General features: G+C 46.3%; 1 protein-coding gene across 1 annotated transcript in view; it reads left to right on the top strand.

The window, feature by feature from the left end:
* The window catches only part of PBX4 (PBX homeobox 4), a 35,225-nt gene that overhangs the window by 419 nt on the left and 17,255 nt on the right, over positions 1–17,551 (top strand). Inside the window, 1 exon segment of the mRNA XM_024767482.1 lies at positions 190–203. Coding sequence (XP_024623250.1) covers positions 190–203 — 14 coding nt within the window.

Here is a 17,551-nt window from a genome sequence, read left to right as displayed (position 1 = left end):
TGAGGGGTGAGGAGGGTGCAGGGTGAGAGATGGGGTGGTGAGTCTGGGCGGAGAGGGAGAGGGCAGATCGGGGGCGGGGGGTTTGAGGAGGACTGAAAGGGGGTTCTGAGGCCGAAGGGATGTTTAGGGTTAAAATGGAACGGATTGAAAGGGGGCTTATGGCGCTAAGCTGTGGGTGCTGGGTTTTAGGAGCTCATCTTGGGGTGAGAGGGATGGGTTTAAGGGGAGTTTGTGGATGGAGAGGTTTATGGTGAAAGGTGGTTTCAGGGTTTATGGATGTAAGGGGGAAGAGGAGTGTTGGGGGGGTGTAAGGGCTGAGAGATGGGTGCACACGGGATTTGTGAAGGATGGACAACTAAATGGATCAGTGGTATGTATGAGGATGGGAAGTTCTGGGGGCAGGTAATGGAGAATGAGTTGTGGGAAATGGGACTCGGGAATGAAGAGATGGTGTGATTTGATTCGGGAAGCATCCAGGAAAAAGGTTAGTGGGGGAGCTGGAGGGGGACAGAGGACCCCCTTTTTTATTAATTTGGCGAATATTTATTAGACACTATGTGCGGGGCATGGAGCTGGGTGCTGACATAGTCACTGATCTCAAGCTCATGGTTTGAGGGAGAGAAAGTAAGTAGCAAAACTAAGTATAAGTTGAGCTAAAAGCTGTAAGTAAAGAGATGGCAAGCTGTGGGAAGCCAGGAGAGGGCATAGCACCTTTAGAGGCCCGAAGGTGGGAAAGGGCAGGAAGAATGCAGAGCCAGGAACTGAAAGTCCCCAGTACAGCAGAGAGAGTCTGGAACCAGGATCACATGGGGCCAAGTCTCAGGAAAGAGTTTGGATTTTATTTCAGTTGCAGTGGGAAAATCACAGTGGTTTTAAGACCACCTGTCCCACTTAACCTCCACCCACCACTTGTCAGTGAGCCAGGATTGGTAAAATGTGCTTCACAAGGCAGCCCATTGTGTTTGGGGCCTGCCTGAATTGTTAGAAGGTAGCAAAGCACAGAATGACATCCTTTTGGAGGATGAGGTCTTGTTGAATGGGACTTGTTTGGGGGTAAAGGATGGTCCCTGTGGATGGGACCAGGGTGTAGTGGTGTGGACTGTGCAGTGCCTAGAACCTTCTAGTGAGGAGGGGTTACAAAGCCAGGTGAACAGCAGCCCCAGGAAAGGAGGAGGCAAGTAAAAGGTGGATATGGCAGGCATTTATTCTTCAAACTTTCTTGCCTTTGCTTCTTGTGGAATGTCGACTCTTTGCACAGTTTTCATGGCCTCTATCTGGGAAGTTAAGAGTGTCACACACACATAACCCCACCGCACACCACTGGAGCATTGTGCTAGGTGCTACAGAAACCAAGATGGCTAAGATGTTCTCTGCCCTTTCAGAGCTCATTCAGAAGGAAGGTGTGTGGGAAACTTAACTCATAAACAGTCATCATGATAGGAGTGTGCTGAGTAGAGGTAATTCCTGGCACAAAAGAGCTGGGCCGGGAGAGGGTGCCCTTCTGTGATGCCTTCTCCGCTAAGCCAGTGCGAGAGCAAGGGCATTGTTGTACTTTCCTTTGTATTCCCAGGGCTGTGCACAATGCCTGGCACCTAGCGTTCAGTAAAGTTTTGTGGCACTTAGATTCTGGAAGGATTGGTAGGAGCTAGGGAAGGGGGAAAACGGGCTCTTCACACCCAGGAACCACAGAAGCAGTGCTTTGGGTGCACGTGGAGCTACCTGTGTTCCTTCTGTTCTAGGCCAGGAGCTGCTTAAGGAGCGAACTCTGCTCAGATGTGGCCTTCCTCAGGCGTGTGTCACCCTGCACTGCCCCAAGGCTGCTACTTTTTTCTTGTAACAATCTCTTGAGATTCTAGACTGCCCTAGGTAGGCTTAGAATGGAATGCAGTCAGTCACCTCTTCTTGCTGTTCTCAAAGAGAGTCGTTTTTCTTTTAAGGCTAAGAAACTGAACAGGGGGTCATTACACTTGCCTTACAACGTAGCTGTTAGGTAGCTGATTCCTGGTTTCTTCCTGAGGTAGAAAGATCCCTGGAGCTTTTATTTTGAGACTTTGGAAGCTTCACATCTGCCCCACTCCTTGCGTAGCCTTTAGATAAATTCAAGGCCCTAAAAGTCACCCAAGTCCAGACACCAGTCTTCAGTCCTCAAGTGGGTGGGCCACTTACTCCACTCTGGAGAAAACACAGCCTGGGTGGGTCTTTTCCTCATAGTAAGCCTTGCTGCCTGGTAGATTATCAGCTTGGGCAGGGAAGCAGATTGTGTCTTTCCTGATCAGCCAACTGGGTGAGGCCTTTGGCTTCCCTGGCCTTTGGCTTCACTTCAACTGGTGAGGTCTTTCTGACCCTGCCCTCTCTCTGAAACAAGAGAGAACGGTTTCATCTCTGTGCGACCCCTTAAGAGCCCCTGGAGTCAATTTAGCTCAACTGGCTTGCAAGAAAAGAATTTTTCATCTCAGATTTGAGGCCTTCTCAACCTGCTTTGTCACCGTGTGCTTAAAGAAGGGAAGCACACCTACTGGATTCTTTCTTACGCCTTTCTACGTTATTAGGAAGGCAGCTCCACATACTTGGGTGTAATTCATTTTGTTATTATAGCTGAATAGTCTTCAAATAGTGAACTGTGTATTGTTCTTCCTTCTGGCTACACAGATAGTAGAGGGACACTGGAGAGTTTGGAATGCACTGTCTTGGTTGAAATTCAGCCCACGTCAGCTGGAAATTTCCTGTGTGATAGGTAACTAGTCTTCTTGAATGATCTTCTCAACTTCTTTGGTGACACCCTGAGCTTTTCCTAGAGAGGGACAGTTTTTGTGTTTTCTGAGTTGGATCTTCCACTGCTCACATTCTCATTCATTTCTTATATGGGACCGGGAAGGCAGGAAATTTTCTCTTGTTTGCCAAGGATTTTCTGAGTATGTCACTCTATCATGTGTAGCCTTAGTTTTTATAATAATAAATTTGACAACATGTTGAAGTTTATGTAGATTTGTTTCCTTTGCTTCTTTTGAATACCTTTATGAAGGGTTTATAAGGTTATCAGACTAAGGTTGAGGGCTCCTCTGTCAGGACTCTCAGGTTCCAAAGTTCTTCCCCCCTCCCAGAGTTGTTAACCAGTGTTTGAATCATCGGCCCCTTTGAAAATCTGGTGCAATCTCTGGGTCCCCTCCTAACCATGCCTCCCCGACAGTGTGCTTGTGTACCACACCTTTGAGAATCCTCAGGCCTCAGGTGTCCTGGGGCCTGGAAGCTGCCCCTCATCAGTGGTGGACTCACTTTTTTGTCTAGTCGTGAGATTCCTAACAAGTTAGTGTGAAAACTCTAGAGCTGGGAAGGCTGAGGGGTGAGTTTTGGAAACCTGATTTTAAAAGGAAGCAGAATGGTCAACAGTGTCGTCCTGGAGACCTGGGCTCCAGACCTGATGTTCTGGAAGAGGCAGCTGAAGAGGACTGGCCCTTCAAGTCATTCTGCATGTTGGAACGACAGGTGGGTTGTGCTGCCAGATTGGCAGATTTAGCTGTTGTGGTCAGTTCTTGACCTTTTGCTTGCAAGGGCATGAAGATGCTCTGGAGACCTACACTGTCCAATGAGGTAGCCACTTGCCATGTGTCTCTGTAAATTAAAATGAATTAAAATAAACATTCAGGGGACTTCCTTGGTGGTGCAGTGGTTAAGAATCCGCCTGCCAATGCAGAGGACACGGGTTTGATCCCTGGTCCAGGAACATCCCACATGCTGCGGAGCAGCTAAGACTGTACACCACAACTACTGAGCCTGCGCTCTGGAGCCCGCGAGCCACAACTACTGAAGCCCACATGCCCTAGAGCCTGCGCGCCGCAATAACTGAGCCCACGCACCGCTACTGAAGCCCGTGCTCTCTAGGGCCACTTGCCTCAACTACTGAGCCCACGTGCTACAACTACTGAAGCCCACGCGCCTAGAGCCCGTGCTCCGCAGCTAAAGAAGTCACAGCAGGCTTCCCTGGTGGCGCAGTGGTTGGGAGTCCGCCTGCCGATGCGGGGGATGCGGGTTCGTGCCCCGGTCCGGGAGGATCCCGCATGCCGCGGAGTGGCTGGACCCGTCAGCCATGGCCGCTGAGCCTGCGTGTCCGGAGCCTATGCTCCACAATGGGATAAGCCACAACAGTGAGAGGCCCGCGTACCGCAAAAAAAAAAAAAGAAAGAAGTCACAGCAGTGAGAAGCCCGCTCACCAAAACGAAGAGCAGCCCCTGTTCACCACAACTAGAGAAAGCCCGCGTGCAGCAACAAAGACCCAACGCAACCACAAATTAATTAATTAATTAAATTAAACATTCAGGGACTTCCCTGGTGGTCCAGTGGGTAAGACTCTGCACTCCCAATGCAGGGGGCCCGGGTTCAGTCCCTGGTCGGGGAACTAGATCCTGCATGCATGGTGCAACTAAGAAGTCTGCTTTCCACAACTAAAGATCCTGCATGCCGCAATGAAGATCCCGCATGCCGCAGCTAAGACGGGTCAAACTAAGACACAGCCTAAATAAATAAATAAATAAATGTTTTAAAAAATAAAATTAAATCAGACATTTCATTCCTCAGTCACACTAGCTACCTCTCAAGTGCTCAGTAGCCATGTGACTACCATCTTAATGCAGGTAGAGAACATTTCCATCATTGCAGAAAATTCTGGACAGCAGTGTTCTAGAGCAATGCTTCTCTTAGCTGGGCCTGCAGCAGATCTCTGCAGAAATGTTATTGCACAGGTTCTGATGTAGCAGGTCTCAGTGGGGCCCAAGAGTCCACATTTCTAACCACCTCCCAAGGGTGCCAATACCGCTGATCTCAGACCACGCTTGGAGAGGTCAGACTCTCAAGAGTGGAGATGACAGCGTGTCATTTATTTCAATTTTCATGAATCATTTTACCTAGTAGATGGTTAATCTGACAAATGGAAATTATTTTTGAGCCTAAGTTGTGTTTGTGGGCATAAGGGATTTTAAATTAATCACAAGGGTCACATATTAGCATTGTTTTGTCTACTTAATATAGAAAGAAAATTAGAAATGAACAAATAAAAATCAGAAAACAGTTGATTTTTTTTTCTCTAGATGAAACATTTGATCTGGGACCATGGGGCCTTGTTGTTTCAGGATCTGTTTACATTTTCAGTCTAAGGAAGTCAAGTTTTAGAAGTCCCAGGGTTGTTTCTATATTTCCTTTACATGGTCTATAAAACCATAGCTCAACTTTGCGTTAGTTTGTAGAACTTGAGTGTAATAGAAAATGATCATTGGGGAATGGTAATAAGGTTTTTAGGGCAAAAAAACTTTACATATAACGAATAAAAATATGATGGAGAATGGTCACTATTATACATGTGTTAAGAGTAAGCTATATGGCATATGCGGTGGTGAACCTGAAACTAAAAAGAGTATATTTAGAGGTTGGCCTTTGGGCAACATAACAGATACTGTAATTAGGGCCTCCATAGCTTTCCTTAGGAAGAAAAGATTTCTCTGAACTTTTTTAAATTTGATTTTTACATATATGACTTGTTAGGTATTTTCTACTAGTCAAAATTTGCATGACTTTCTTCATTCCTCCAGTATTCCTGCAGACTTTACCTGGAATATGGATTAAATTCCTAATATTAAAAGGAGATGATGACATAAGTTTGACTATCCTTAAAGCTTACTCAAATGGCAAGGCATGTACTGTCAAGTGAATGGTGTTCCCCTCGTCTTGGTACCTCTGGGATACTAAATATGGAAACACAGACTTCTAGAAGTATGTACATTAATGCATGTCAGAAAGCATTGAGCTTTCAGCACGCCCATCAAAGAATGCAAGGGGTCAGAAGAGGAATTTATGGTTTGGAATTTTCCTAAAGCCAGATAGCATTAGCATGAGAGGATCTATTAGTCCAAAGCCGGGAAGTAAAATTTCAGAGCTGAGATTTTCTTTTTCATCGCCCTTAAGGAGGTTCTGTAGATACCAGTGAACTTGGTGCCTGGCAGTCTGTGTTCTTAGACTGCTTGCAGGTTTTAGCTCTGCTCCTGGGTTAACATGCTTAGCTTGGCTTTGTCTAGTGCCAAAGGAAAGTCTTGCTGTCCTTGGTGTGCTTTTCCTAAGAGTTGGATTTTATTTTATTTTATTTTACTTTACTTTTTGCTGCATTGGGTCTTCATTACTGCATGCGGGCTTTCTCTAGTTGCATTGAGCGGGGACTACTCTTCATTGCGGTGCGCGGTTTTCTCATTGCAGTGGCTTCTCTTGCGTAGCACAGGCTTTAGGCACGTGGGCTTCAGTAGTTGTGGCACGCGGGCTCAGCAGTTGTGGCTCACAGGCTTAGTTGCTCCGCAGCATGTGGGATCTTCCCAGACCAGCGATCGAACCCATCTCCCCTGCATTGGCAGGCAGATTCTTAACCACTGCGCCACCAGGGAAGTCCCGGTTTTGTTGGTTTTAAAACAATTTCCTGAAGCTATCTAGGATCACAGCAAGATCCCTTGTTTTTTTGCTATACACGGCCTCTCACTCTTGTGGCCTCTCCCATTGTGGAGCACAGGCTCCGGACACGCAGACTCAGCGGCCATGGCTCATGGGCCCAGCTGCTCCGCAGCATGTGGGATCTTCCCGGACCGGGGCACGAACCCGTGTCCCCTGCATCGGCAGGCGGACTCTCAACCACTGCACCACCAGGGAAGCCCAAAATCCCTTTTGATTGTTTCTCTTGTCATGATGCACTATTAAACCCCTTAATATTTTCCCTTCATTCCTAGAGTGGATGAGTGCCCCGTGTGGGCTCGGCCCTAGAACCAAGACCAAAAAGAGGGGCCCCCAGCCGAGCCCTGTGTGCCTCTGGCTTCTGCTCCCTTCTTTGGCTGTGGAACCTAGCAGTTCTCACCCTAGTTTTTGATTCTCCACTTGCCCCACTTAAGTCTAGAGACGTCAGAGCTCTGCTTTCAAACTCTTCGTTTCTACTCTACTAGTGTCACATCTCTAGCCTCTACCTTTCCTTCAGTTCAGTTCAACAAATCTTTGCTCAGTTAGTGTGCCAAGTATGGTGCTGGCCTGGAATTTCTGAAATGAGTAAGTTGAGGCCTTCATCATGCCCGGGCCAGGCGTGGTAAATGCTTTAAACGGAAGAAAGGAGGGAGTAAGAAATCCAGGCTAGGACAGGCCAACCCATTAGAGTCTTGGACTAGACAGAGGAGTAGGACTTCCCCAAGTCTGGAGGAGGGAGAAGGTCAGCAGGACTCTGGTGAAGAGCCTCGAATGCCTTGCTAAGTGGTTTGAGTTTTTTGGAGCAGGCAGTGAGAAGCCATTTCACCTTTTGCTCAGGAGAGAGATTTTCATCTCTCTGTGGTTGTGAGTAAGAAATTTAACAATAGTGTTGATTGTGACCAATCCATGGGCAAATTAGGAAACAAGGACATCATAATGAGATTTTCACAGACTTAAATTTATTCCGTTTAAAGGTTGCATTTCATTCAAGTCCTGCAGAGTTTTTCTTGTGTTGTATTAAATAATTATCCTCGTTTCCTGTTGCCAAAACTGCCTCCTGATCCAAGGCTTCCTTTTGCTAAAATAACTGTAATAATTTCTATGGTTGAATTTGGGTATCAGTACGTATTCTCAACCCCCATTTACTTAGCTGTTTTTGTTTCATTGTTTGTAGGTTTGCTTTTAGAATGACTCTACAGATGACTGATGGTACCCACAACAGTTTGATTCTCCGCAGTTTTACTTTTACAAAGAAGCTTATTTTAAAATGCCAGGGCATCTGTCTCCTGGGCTGCATTCCTTTCTGGAGCTTGGCATCCTCTGTGAATTTCTAGGTTTTCCATCAAGATTTGATTTCCTCAGGGTTGGAAACGTGGCTTCTAATTTTTTTTCTTTTCCTAGGTCTGTCTCCAGGAGGTGACTGGATTTGTCAGCTAAAACAATCCTTCTAGAAATGAGAATAATTAAGGGGATTTGATTTCATCTTTTGTTGAGGTATTAGAATCATTGCCGCTCTCAGGGAAGCTTTTTCAAGAAGTATCTCATTCTAAAGGGTAAGATCTCTGAATGTATCTCTAAATCAAATTCCTCGGTAATTTAAAATGATACCTTGCTCAGGAAATAAGTCAGATAGAAAAAGACAAATAGCGTTATGTTTTCACTGATACGTGAAAACTAAAAAACGAAACAAGCAAACAAACAGAAAAGAAATCTCTCACAGATACAGAGAACAAACTAGTGGTTGCCAGAGGGAGAGGGCTGGGGGAGAGGCTAAATAGGTGAAGGCGCTTAAAAGGTACAAACTACTAGGTATAAAATAAATAAGTTACAAGGATGTAATGTACAGCACAGGGAATATAGTCAATATTTTATAATAACTTTGTTTGGAGTATAAACTATACAAATATTGAATTACTATGGTGTACACCTGAAACTAATGTAACGTAAGTCAACTATACTTCAGTAAAAAATAAGTAAATAAATAAATACCTCCAAAATAAATAAATATAATAAAATAATACCTTGTTCAGGGAAGCAGATTTTTCCATAATTTGGAAAAGTAAATTACAGCTAAAATTAGAAGCTACAGTACACTGTTGGTAGAAGCCAGGATGTGACTTACGTTCTATTCATTCCCACATTCCTTCCTCCTTATACAGTGACCGGTATATACTAGTGCCTCAATAAATGTTTGTCCTATAAATATTGAATAAGTGGGGTTGGAGGATGATAAAGCTGTATGCTTTCATTTTCTGGCATGATTCTATGTGACTCTCAATAGTTTTGTTACAGATTGGTTTTGTTTAGCATTGGTTTTAAAAGGATATTCGCAGATTTGTTTTTTAATTTAGATTATCCTCGGAAGTTTCTTTTATTTATTTAAAAGATTTATGATTTCTCATTCATTGGAATTTTGCTTCTTCATAAACATTAACGTTTTGTTTTAATGCAGATACTTGGTTGCATAGAACATGTCATGTACTTGCCAAAGGTGCGAGCACAGACCTTCTTTTTCTCCCCACAGTCCCCATTCACTGCCTTACAATCTGTTCAGTTATCTCAGCTATCTGTCACTATGTAACAAATTACCACAAACCTAACAGCTTAAAACAGTTAAAACTGATCTCAGTTTCCACAGGCAGGAATCTGGGCACAGCTGAGCTGGGTCCTCTGCTCAGGGTCTCACAAGGCTTCGGTCAAGGTGTTGGCTGATCTGTGTTCCTATCTGAAGCTCAGGATCATCTTCCAGTCTCGTAGGGTTGTTGGCAGAACCGTTTCTTGCAGTTGCAGGACTGAAGTTCTTGTTTTCTTGCTGGCTGTCAGCTGGGGGTCTGCTCTCAGCTTCAAGAGGCTGCCTGCGGTTCCCCATTACCGACCCTCTCACAACATGGCAGCTGGCTTCAAGGGCAGCAGGTGACGTTCCCCAGTCCACTAAGGTGGAGTCATGATGTAACATAACCACGGGCGAGACTATATACCATACTCTTGCCAGACTATATACCATCACTTTTGCCACTTTGCAAGTCACAGATTCTGCCCAATCTCAAGGAGACAGGATTATACTCAGTGGGAGTCACCTTAGGATGTGTCTGTCACAGAAATTAGTTCATCCCCTTTGATGAATGATGTAGTCTGTCCTACTTTATGTAATCACTGATGGTTTGCTGTCAGCCGCTTGATCACCTCTAGGCCAGGAACATGCTTAAAGGTTAGACATTTGTTTACTTTTCATAATGAACCACAAAAACATTCTGTGAAGTTACTTTGTATTCATTCAAAGGTGCTTTATACTGTATCTAAAGTAAGATGTTTTATAGGCAGGAAACTGACCTGGGAATAATCATTCCTAGAATCCCCTTTAAGAAGCAGAGCAGCCGACTTCATTCTCTTTCCTTGTATTCTTTTTTAAATTTATTTCTTTATTTATTATTTATTTTGGGTTGCATTGGGTCTTTGTTGCTGCGCATGGGCTTTCTCTAGTTGCGGTGAGTGGGTGGCTACTCTTTGTTGCAGTGCACAGGCTTCTCAGTGCCGTGGCTTCTCTTGCTGAGGAGCACGGGCTCTAGGCACGCGGGCTTCAGTAATTGTGGCACACGGGCTCAGTAGTTGTGGCTTACAGGTTTAGTTGCTCCGCAGCATGTGGGATCTTCCTGGACCAGGACTCGAACCCGTGACCCCTGCATTGGCAGGTGGATTCTTTGTGTGGGGGTGTGGGGGTGTGTGTAGGCATGTTGACTGGTGCTGAGAGTTAGATAAAAGAGGTATTAGGAGTGTGGCCTTTGGATTTGAGTTTGCATATGAAAGGCACGCTCTCAGGTAAGTTGTTTGCTATATCTGGATTTAGTTAGCCCTGGGAAGGGCATTGTCTCCCTGCCCCAGGATGTCAAAGCATCATAAAAGATATAAAATTTTAAACATGATTAATACACACCGTTACTTTTAGCACTTGCTACATTTCTTTACTTTCTTTTGGGATCAAGTGTCAAAGAGTTTGTGGTTGCTACTTCCACTTCCTCTCCCACCTCCACCCACCTTCTCCCAACCTTCTCACTCTGCTGAGTCACCAGTGACCTCCATGTTGCTAAATCCAAGGTCTCTTCTCCCACTTCACCTCTCAGAAGCATTTCTCACAGATTACTCTTCTCTCTTTGGCTTCTCTTGTTGTGGAGCACAGGCTCTAGGTGCAAGGGCTTCAGTAGTTGTGGCACGCGGGCTCAGTAGTTGTGGCTCACGGGCTCTAGAGCGCAGGCTCAGTAGTTGTGGCTCACGGGCTTACTTGCCCCACGGCATGTGGGATCTTCCCGGACCAGGGCTCAAACCCATGTTCCCTGCATTGACAGGCGGATTCTTAACCACTGCTCCACCAGGGAAGTCCAGAGTGAGTTGGTCTCTTGAGATCAATTATTTGAATGTTGTGTGTCACTTTGGAGCATAGCACTTGAGTTATGCTGGGGCTTGTGGAAAGCACGTATGTGGTACAAAAGTATGTTTCTTTCTGAACACGGTTTTGGTGCAAGATTGACGTGTACTTGACATGGACGGTGGCAGAGAGCAGTGAAAGGGTCTGAATTCCACTTTACCTCTGGCTCCATGACCCTAGCATGCGACTGAAACTTCCTCTGTCCCCAGTCCTTCTCTGTGACTTGGGGACAGTGACAACACTTAGCCCACGGTTATTGAAGACTGTGTGAGTTCTTACATATAAGGCTATGGGTGTGGTGCCAGCCTCCAGTAGTTATCTGGTGACTGAAAGAGAAATTCAATTTTAAACCTACATTTGTTTCACCCAAATGCTGTAAGGACGTGATATTTCCCCCCACACACAGTTGGAACATTTTTTATTGTGATAAAACATACATAACATAAAATTTACCACTTTACCATCTTTAAGTGTACCGTTCAATGGCATTAAGTACACTTACATCATTGTGCAACCATCACCACCACCCATCTCCAGAACTTTTTCATCTTCCTAAACTGAACACTAACTAACTCCCCATTCCCCACTCCCCTGGCCTCTGGTAACCACCATCCTACTCTCTGTCTTTATGAATTTGACTGCTCTAAGTACCTCATATAAGTGGAATTATACAATATTTGTCCATTTGTGACTGGCTTATTTCACTTAATATAATGTTTTCAAGGTTCACCCATGTTGTAGCATGTGTCAGAATTTGCTTCTTTTTTATGGCTGAATAATATTCCATCATATAGATGGACCACATTTTGTTTATCCGTTCATTGTGGGACATTTGGTTGTTTCCACTTTTTGGCTATTGTGAATAATGATGCTAATATCTGCGCAAATACCTGTTTGAGACCTTGCTTTCAGTTGTTTGGGGGTATATACGCAAGAGTGGAATTGCTGGATCACATGGTAATTGTATATTTAAGAACTGCCAGACTGTTTTCCACAGCAGCTGTACCATTTTACATTCTAACCAGCAGTGCACAAGGGTTCCAATTTCTCCACATCTTCAACACTTGTTATTTTCTGCGTTTGTTTTGTTTTGTTTTTATAATAGCCATCCTAGTGGGTGCGAAGTGGTATCCCATTGTAGTGGACATGATATCCTTTTACACTTGTTTGTATTTGAAAGACTGTTTGATGACAGCAGATTTTGGGAATCATATTATTTCAAAGGAATAACTCATTGTGGATCTTCATGGTGTCACTCCTTAACCCAGGTAGAAGTCAACATTTTATCTGTTATCTTTCCCACCACTTTCCTTTTTCATAAGAGCCAGCATGTGGTATATTTCTGTTCTAATTCTTTTACCCTCTATGCATTCTGTAACCCAAAAGCTTATATCCCATTTGGTTTACAAAGCCACTGTAGTTTGAGTGGTCTATGTTTGTTCTCATAGGTTTGTTTGTGTGTGTTTAACTTTTTATTTTGAAACAATCACAGATTCACATAAATGTTCCAAGAACACGCAAATACATTTTCTCCCCGAACCATTAGAGAGTAAGTTGCTGCCACGATGCCCCGTGACCCCTGCACACCTGAGTGCGTTTCCAACAAACAGGGACGGTCTCCTTTTTACCCACAGGACAACTGTCACGGTCAGGAAGGGAACACTGATACCCCACCCACCATGGAATCCGCAGATCTCATTCAGGCTCTGCCAGTTGTCCCAATAAAATCCTTTATAGAAAAGGACAAAAAGGTCAAAATCTTGTTGCGTTTAGTTATCACATCTCTTCGGTCTTGTTTCATCTGTGACAAGCCCCTGTCTTTCCTTGACTTTCATGAACTTGACCATCTGGAAGGTCACAGGCAAGTCCCTCCATCTGGATTTATCTGGTGTTTCCTCATGATTAGATTTCTGCTACACATCCTCAAAATGAAGCAACGCCTCTTCTCACACAGAGGCTGCTCAGTGGTGCCCACATTTGCTCTGTCCCCTATTGATGACTTGAACTTTGATCACTCAAGTGAGATAGTGTCTGCCAGACTTCTCCTTTTTAAAGTTGCTCCTTTTCCCTTTGTAATAAGTATTCTGTAGGAGGTACTCTGAGACTATCCCTCATTCAATTTCCCTTTTATTCATTTTCGTATTTTGTGTCAGTATAGATTCATGGAATGCATGGAGTCTTATTTTATCACAGTTACTATTATCACTCATTTCGACGCTCAAATTGTCCCAGCGTTGGCTAGTGTGAGACCCTTGAAGCTGGCTCATGTCCTTCTGACATGTCTCCATCAGCCTTTGAGCATTCCCTTCCTTGCTGCCATAACATGTTCCAGGCTCATATTCTCCCCTCTCCCGCCGGGCCGGAATCAGCCATTTCTCCAGGAGCCCTGGCTCCATTTAGACTAGTTCTTGGGCCTGGGTATGCTTGTTACTGTTGAGGTGGTACTGCTCTGGTCACTCTCAGGGCACAGAGCTCAGGAGTATTTGCGGGTGATGCATATATATGTGTATACACACTCATTCATGTCTATTTTTACTGTATCTGCATATATTGAAAACCATGAGCTCATTTCAGTATTTTTTTTTCGTTTCTTTGTTTTGGCTGCATCAGGCAGCTCGTGGGATCTTAGTTCCCCGACCAGTGATCGAACCCGGGCGCTGGCAGCGAAAGGGCTGAGTCCTAACCACTGGACTGCCAGGGAATTCCCTCATTTCAGTGTCTTTAATTCTGGTTCAGCACCACAGGGTTCATTCTATTTTTCTCTGTCTCTAGATTGGTAAAGGAGATTGTCTCTCTCCTTTCTCTGACGATAAGAACCCTGCTCCCATCATCCTCAGTACTTTTACTTATTTAATCAGTCGTTCCCTCCCCCACTCACGTGCATCCCTTTTCACCACCTCAGCCCCTGACCCGGGTCCCCCACCAGCTCCCACTGGCTGCCCTCCTCACTTCCCTTAGGCTCCAATGCCCAGAGCCAGGTCACCCTCTGCGGACGACCCCTTGCCCTGTAGGTCCCACGCTAAGCTCCTGCTCAGGTGCCTCTCACAGGTGTTTGAATGTCTAATGGCCCGTCTTGTCTGTTCCTTATTTAAATTATGGGGAGCAGATATTATGACTTCTAGTAAACAAGGTTGGGCTTTTTGGGGGTTTAAACAAGTTTGCCCTTAACCCCTCGCAGCACTCCCTTCAGTGCCCTGTGTGAACCAGATAAGCAGCATTCCTACAACTGAACGAGCACAACCCGCGAGTCCTGTGAGCTGGAAGAAACCGCCCACGGGGGACACGCCAGTGTGTGTCCATCCCCTGGAGGCATTGGCTACAGTCACATGCTCCTCAGGACCGTTGAATTGTATGATGTTGATCACCGTCATAAAAATCTTCCCGTGTTGGTGCCTCTCTCTGAGGTGTGCTGTCCCCCTGCCAGCTCCCACCTGCCGCCAGGGGGAAAGAAACAGCCCTTGTGGGGGAGGGGGGCGGGTGGTCCCCACTGCCCTCAGCAGTTGGCTCTGTCATCAGAGCTCCTTGGGTGTGTGGGCCCTTGAGGGTTTTATCGACAACTTAGCTATGCAAAGTAAGGCATTTAGTAGTAATGAAAAGCAGTTTTTCAAAGTAGTTTAATCAGCTGTTGTCTCAGGAAGCTGTAGTTCTTGATGACCTTTTCCCCATTAGTGAGATGATGTTGGGGAAACTGCTTCTTGAGAGCTGTGGGCGTGCGCTGTCTGGGCACTTCTCCTTTTGCTTCATCTGATTCTGTATGTCCATATGTGAACACAGCTGTCAGTCAGCTTCAAACTCAGCAGTTTCAGGAGAAAATGACAGGCTTGAGACCTACTGCCATCAGGACAGGCTGAGGTGTCCGTTTTAGCCCACGCCGCTGCCCTGTCCCATCCTCCCAGGTGGCAAGGGCTACACTCAGGGCTTCTGACTGACACCCAGGCTGAATCCCAAGGCGGCTGTAGGGCTCAGAGCGTAGGCCATGCATCAGATCTAGGCATTTCTTCAGAAAATCATGCTTCCTTTCCACTGATTGGCTCAAGCATCGGGGTGCCTGGTACATTTGGCTGAATGGCAGCACGGGGATGGGGCAGCACCACTCAGCCTTGAAAAGCACTAGCCATCACAATTGCCGAGAGCTGCCTAAATGTCAAGTTCAGTGTGGCCAGGTCTTTTCATATCAGTAGGAAGTGCAGTCATGGAAACACTGTTTCCAGCACATGGGCCGCAGGGCTTACAGTCTCCAGGATGGACCATGAGGAAAGTAAATGAGATCTCAGTGCTGCCTCAGCTTCCCCCAACCCCATGACCAGGAATGACCAAGTCTTGGGCCAAAGAAAACTATTCAGGGTCATGATCCTGCACCAGCTTCCCATGGGCCTCTGCCCGATGAGCGGTCCTGCAGGCTGAGCCTCCTGGGGTGCCCACACTGGGAGATGGCACGTTGGCTTCTTGATTTAACCCACGTTTCTCACATTTCCCTCTAGCTAATGTCTGCGACAGACCTTTAGGGTAAACACTAAACCTGCACAGAGTGTTTAAAAGCCCAGTAGGTATTGATGGAGCGTGGGCCACAGCCAGAGAGCTCCGCGAGTCCTGGCGTCATTACCCCAAACTTCCAGTGGCCCGGGACAGACAGTTACTTCACTCCTGTTTTACAGATGAGTAGCGTGAAGCTCCGGAGAGAGGGTTGCACCCCAGTAACCCACAGCCAGGCTGCGTGCTGCCCCTCCACACCCTTTTGTGGCTCAGGGAGGGAACTCTGCACCCACAGGCCCCGGGCACTGTCTGTGCATCTGCTGCTCTCACTGCACCCGTGATGGCTCCTAGCCTCTGCAATCTGTCTCCAACGGTGAGTGCAGGGTCTAGGACAAGCCGTGTCCTAGGGCTGCCCTGGTACCTGACACACAGTGTACACACCTTATATTTTTGTTGAGTGAAGAACTGTTTCTGGTGACTGATACCTATTAAGTGAAATCCTTTATCCTGTACAGCTTACGGGTTCAGGAAGACTGAGTGTCTGGGGCCTGACTTAGAACCCAAGGCTTATCGTTTGTATCATCCTGAAAAGAAAGCCATCCTCCACGTAAACCGTGTTGTCAAGTGTTCCTGGAAGCACTACCCCACGAGTTCCAGGAATTGCCTTCCGGTGCCTCCTCCGGCCTGTGGGAAGGACACGGGTGCATCTTCCAGGGTCAATACGCAGGCCCTCCACCTGTGCTCTCCTCTGTGTGGTGTCTGGGTGGTCCTGCCTGCCGCAGTCTCTGAAGACCAAGGATACCCTAGGAGTACACCCCCCTCCTGAATCCTTCCTTTGAAACAGCCATCCTTCTTGGTATCTGGAGGAGCTGTCCTGAGGAGAACAAATAAACCCTTTTTAGAGAGCTTTGAATTTAGCTGGGAGGACCCAATACTGGCCCAGTCCCTTTCCTGAAACCCTTGGGGCTGGGTGCATTACAGAACTCAGAATTGTTTAGGTTTTACATATGTGGTGTTGACAAGAACTGAGGCAGAGCCTTGCGTTCAGTGACTTAGCCTCAGAACAAGAACGGTCGCACACACTGGTGTGGGTCAGGCTTTGCCTCCAAATTCGCTTGAATGCCAACTTGTGTAAAGACCTTTGGATCTTGGATTGCAGATGGGCAGCCCGTTGAAGAGCTGCCAAGCGTCCTGGGAAGTTCACACCGAGGGACCTGCTCCGTCTTCTCCAAGCCGTGACTGTCCCCTTTGCTGGCCTCAAGTACGCATCTGTGCCTCACTTTGGTCAGTCCTGGGTTCACTTTGTTTCTGAGGAGTGAGAAGTCCCAGCCCCACCAGCCTTGCTCTTGGGCCAAGGAACACGGGCAGCTGCCGTGGGGGAAGTGGATGTAATAACTCTCACACAAAGGACCGCCCTCCTATTTCCTCACCACTGTTCCTGGGCCTGGCTGGGAGCTCTCAGGCATAAGTAATCCAGCGGTTTTTTTTTTACCTCCGTTTCCCTTCCTCCTCTGCCACTCAGGTCTGTTGCAGTTGCAACATCTTGGTCAGTAGCGTCAGCTTTCTGGTTGGGTCTGTCCAACGACTACCCTTCGGGCCAATGTGTGACTTCTTCCAGAATTCAGATCCCTTTTGTGTTTGGCTGGCCCTGGGGCTGAGACCCCTGTGCGGTATTTCGCTGTGGCCACGCAGGCGGCGGATCTCCTAGAGCTGGAGGGTTATTTTTCAGGTTGCTTGGAGTGTCCTTTCTCGGCTCCACAGGTTCCAGGTGACTCATGAATCAAGCCTCCGATTCTGATCAGCCTACATAATAGCTCCTCTGCCGCTATTGACTGTGGCCCATCCCACAGGGGTGATTTGCATTTGAATTAATTAAAATCAAGTATAATTAAATAAGGCGTTCTTCAGCCACACTAGCCACATCTCAAGTAATCAGTAGCCACATGTAGCTAGCGGCTCCCATATTAGTGCAGATCTAGAACATACCATCATTGGGAAAGTTCTATTGGACAGATAGGTGGATTAGTATAAACAAATAGAAAATCAAGGATTATGAAAAAAATCTAATGTCCATGATGATGACTAGAGAAACAAGATGTGGTCCATCTGTACAATGGCCTGTTGTTCAGCCATAAAAAGGAATGAAGTTTTCTGACACAAACTGCAACATGGATGAAC

The sequence above is a fragment of the Neophocaena asiaeorientalis genome, unplaced genomic scaffold, assembly GCF_003031525.2.
Source record: "Neophocaena asiaeorientalis asiaeorientalis breed wild unplaced genomic scaffold, Neophocaena_asiaeorientalis_V1.1 scaffold87, whole genome shotgun sequence".
In the NCBI taxonomy this organism is placed as follows: Eukaryota; Metazoa; Chordata; class Mammalia; order Artiodactyla; family Phocoenidae; genus Neophocaena; species Neophocaena asiaeorientalis.
Note: the sequence above shows the minus strand (reverse complement) of the source record. Positions and strands in the feature narration are given on the sequence as shown.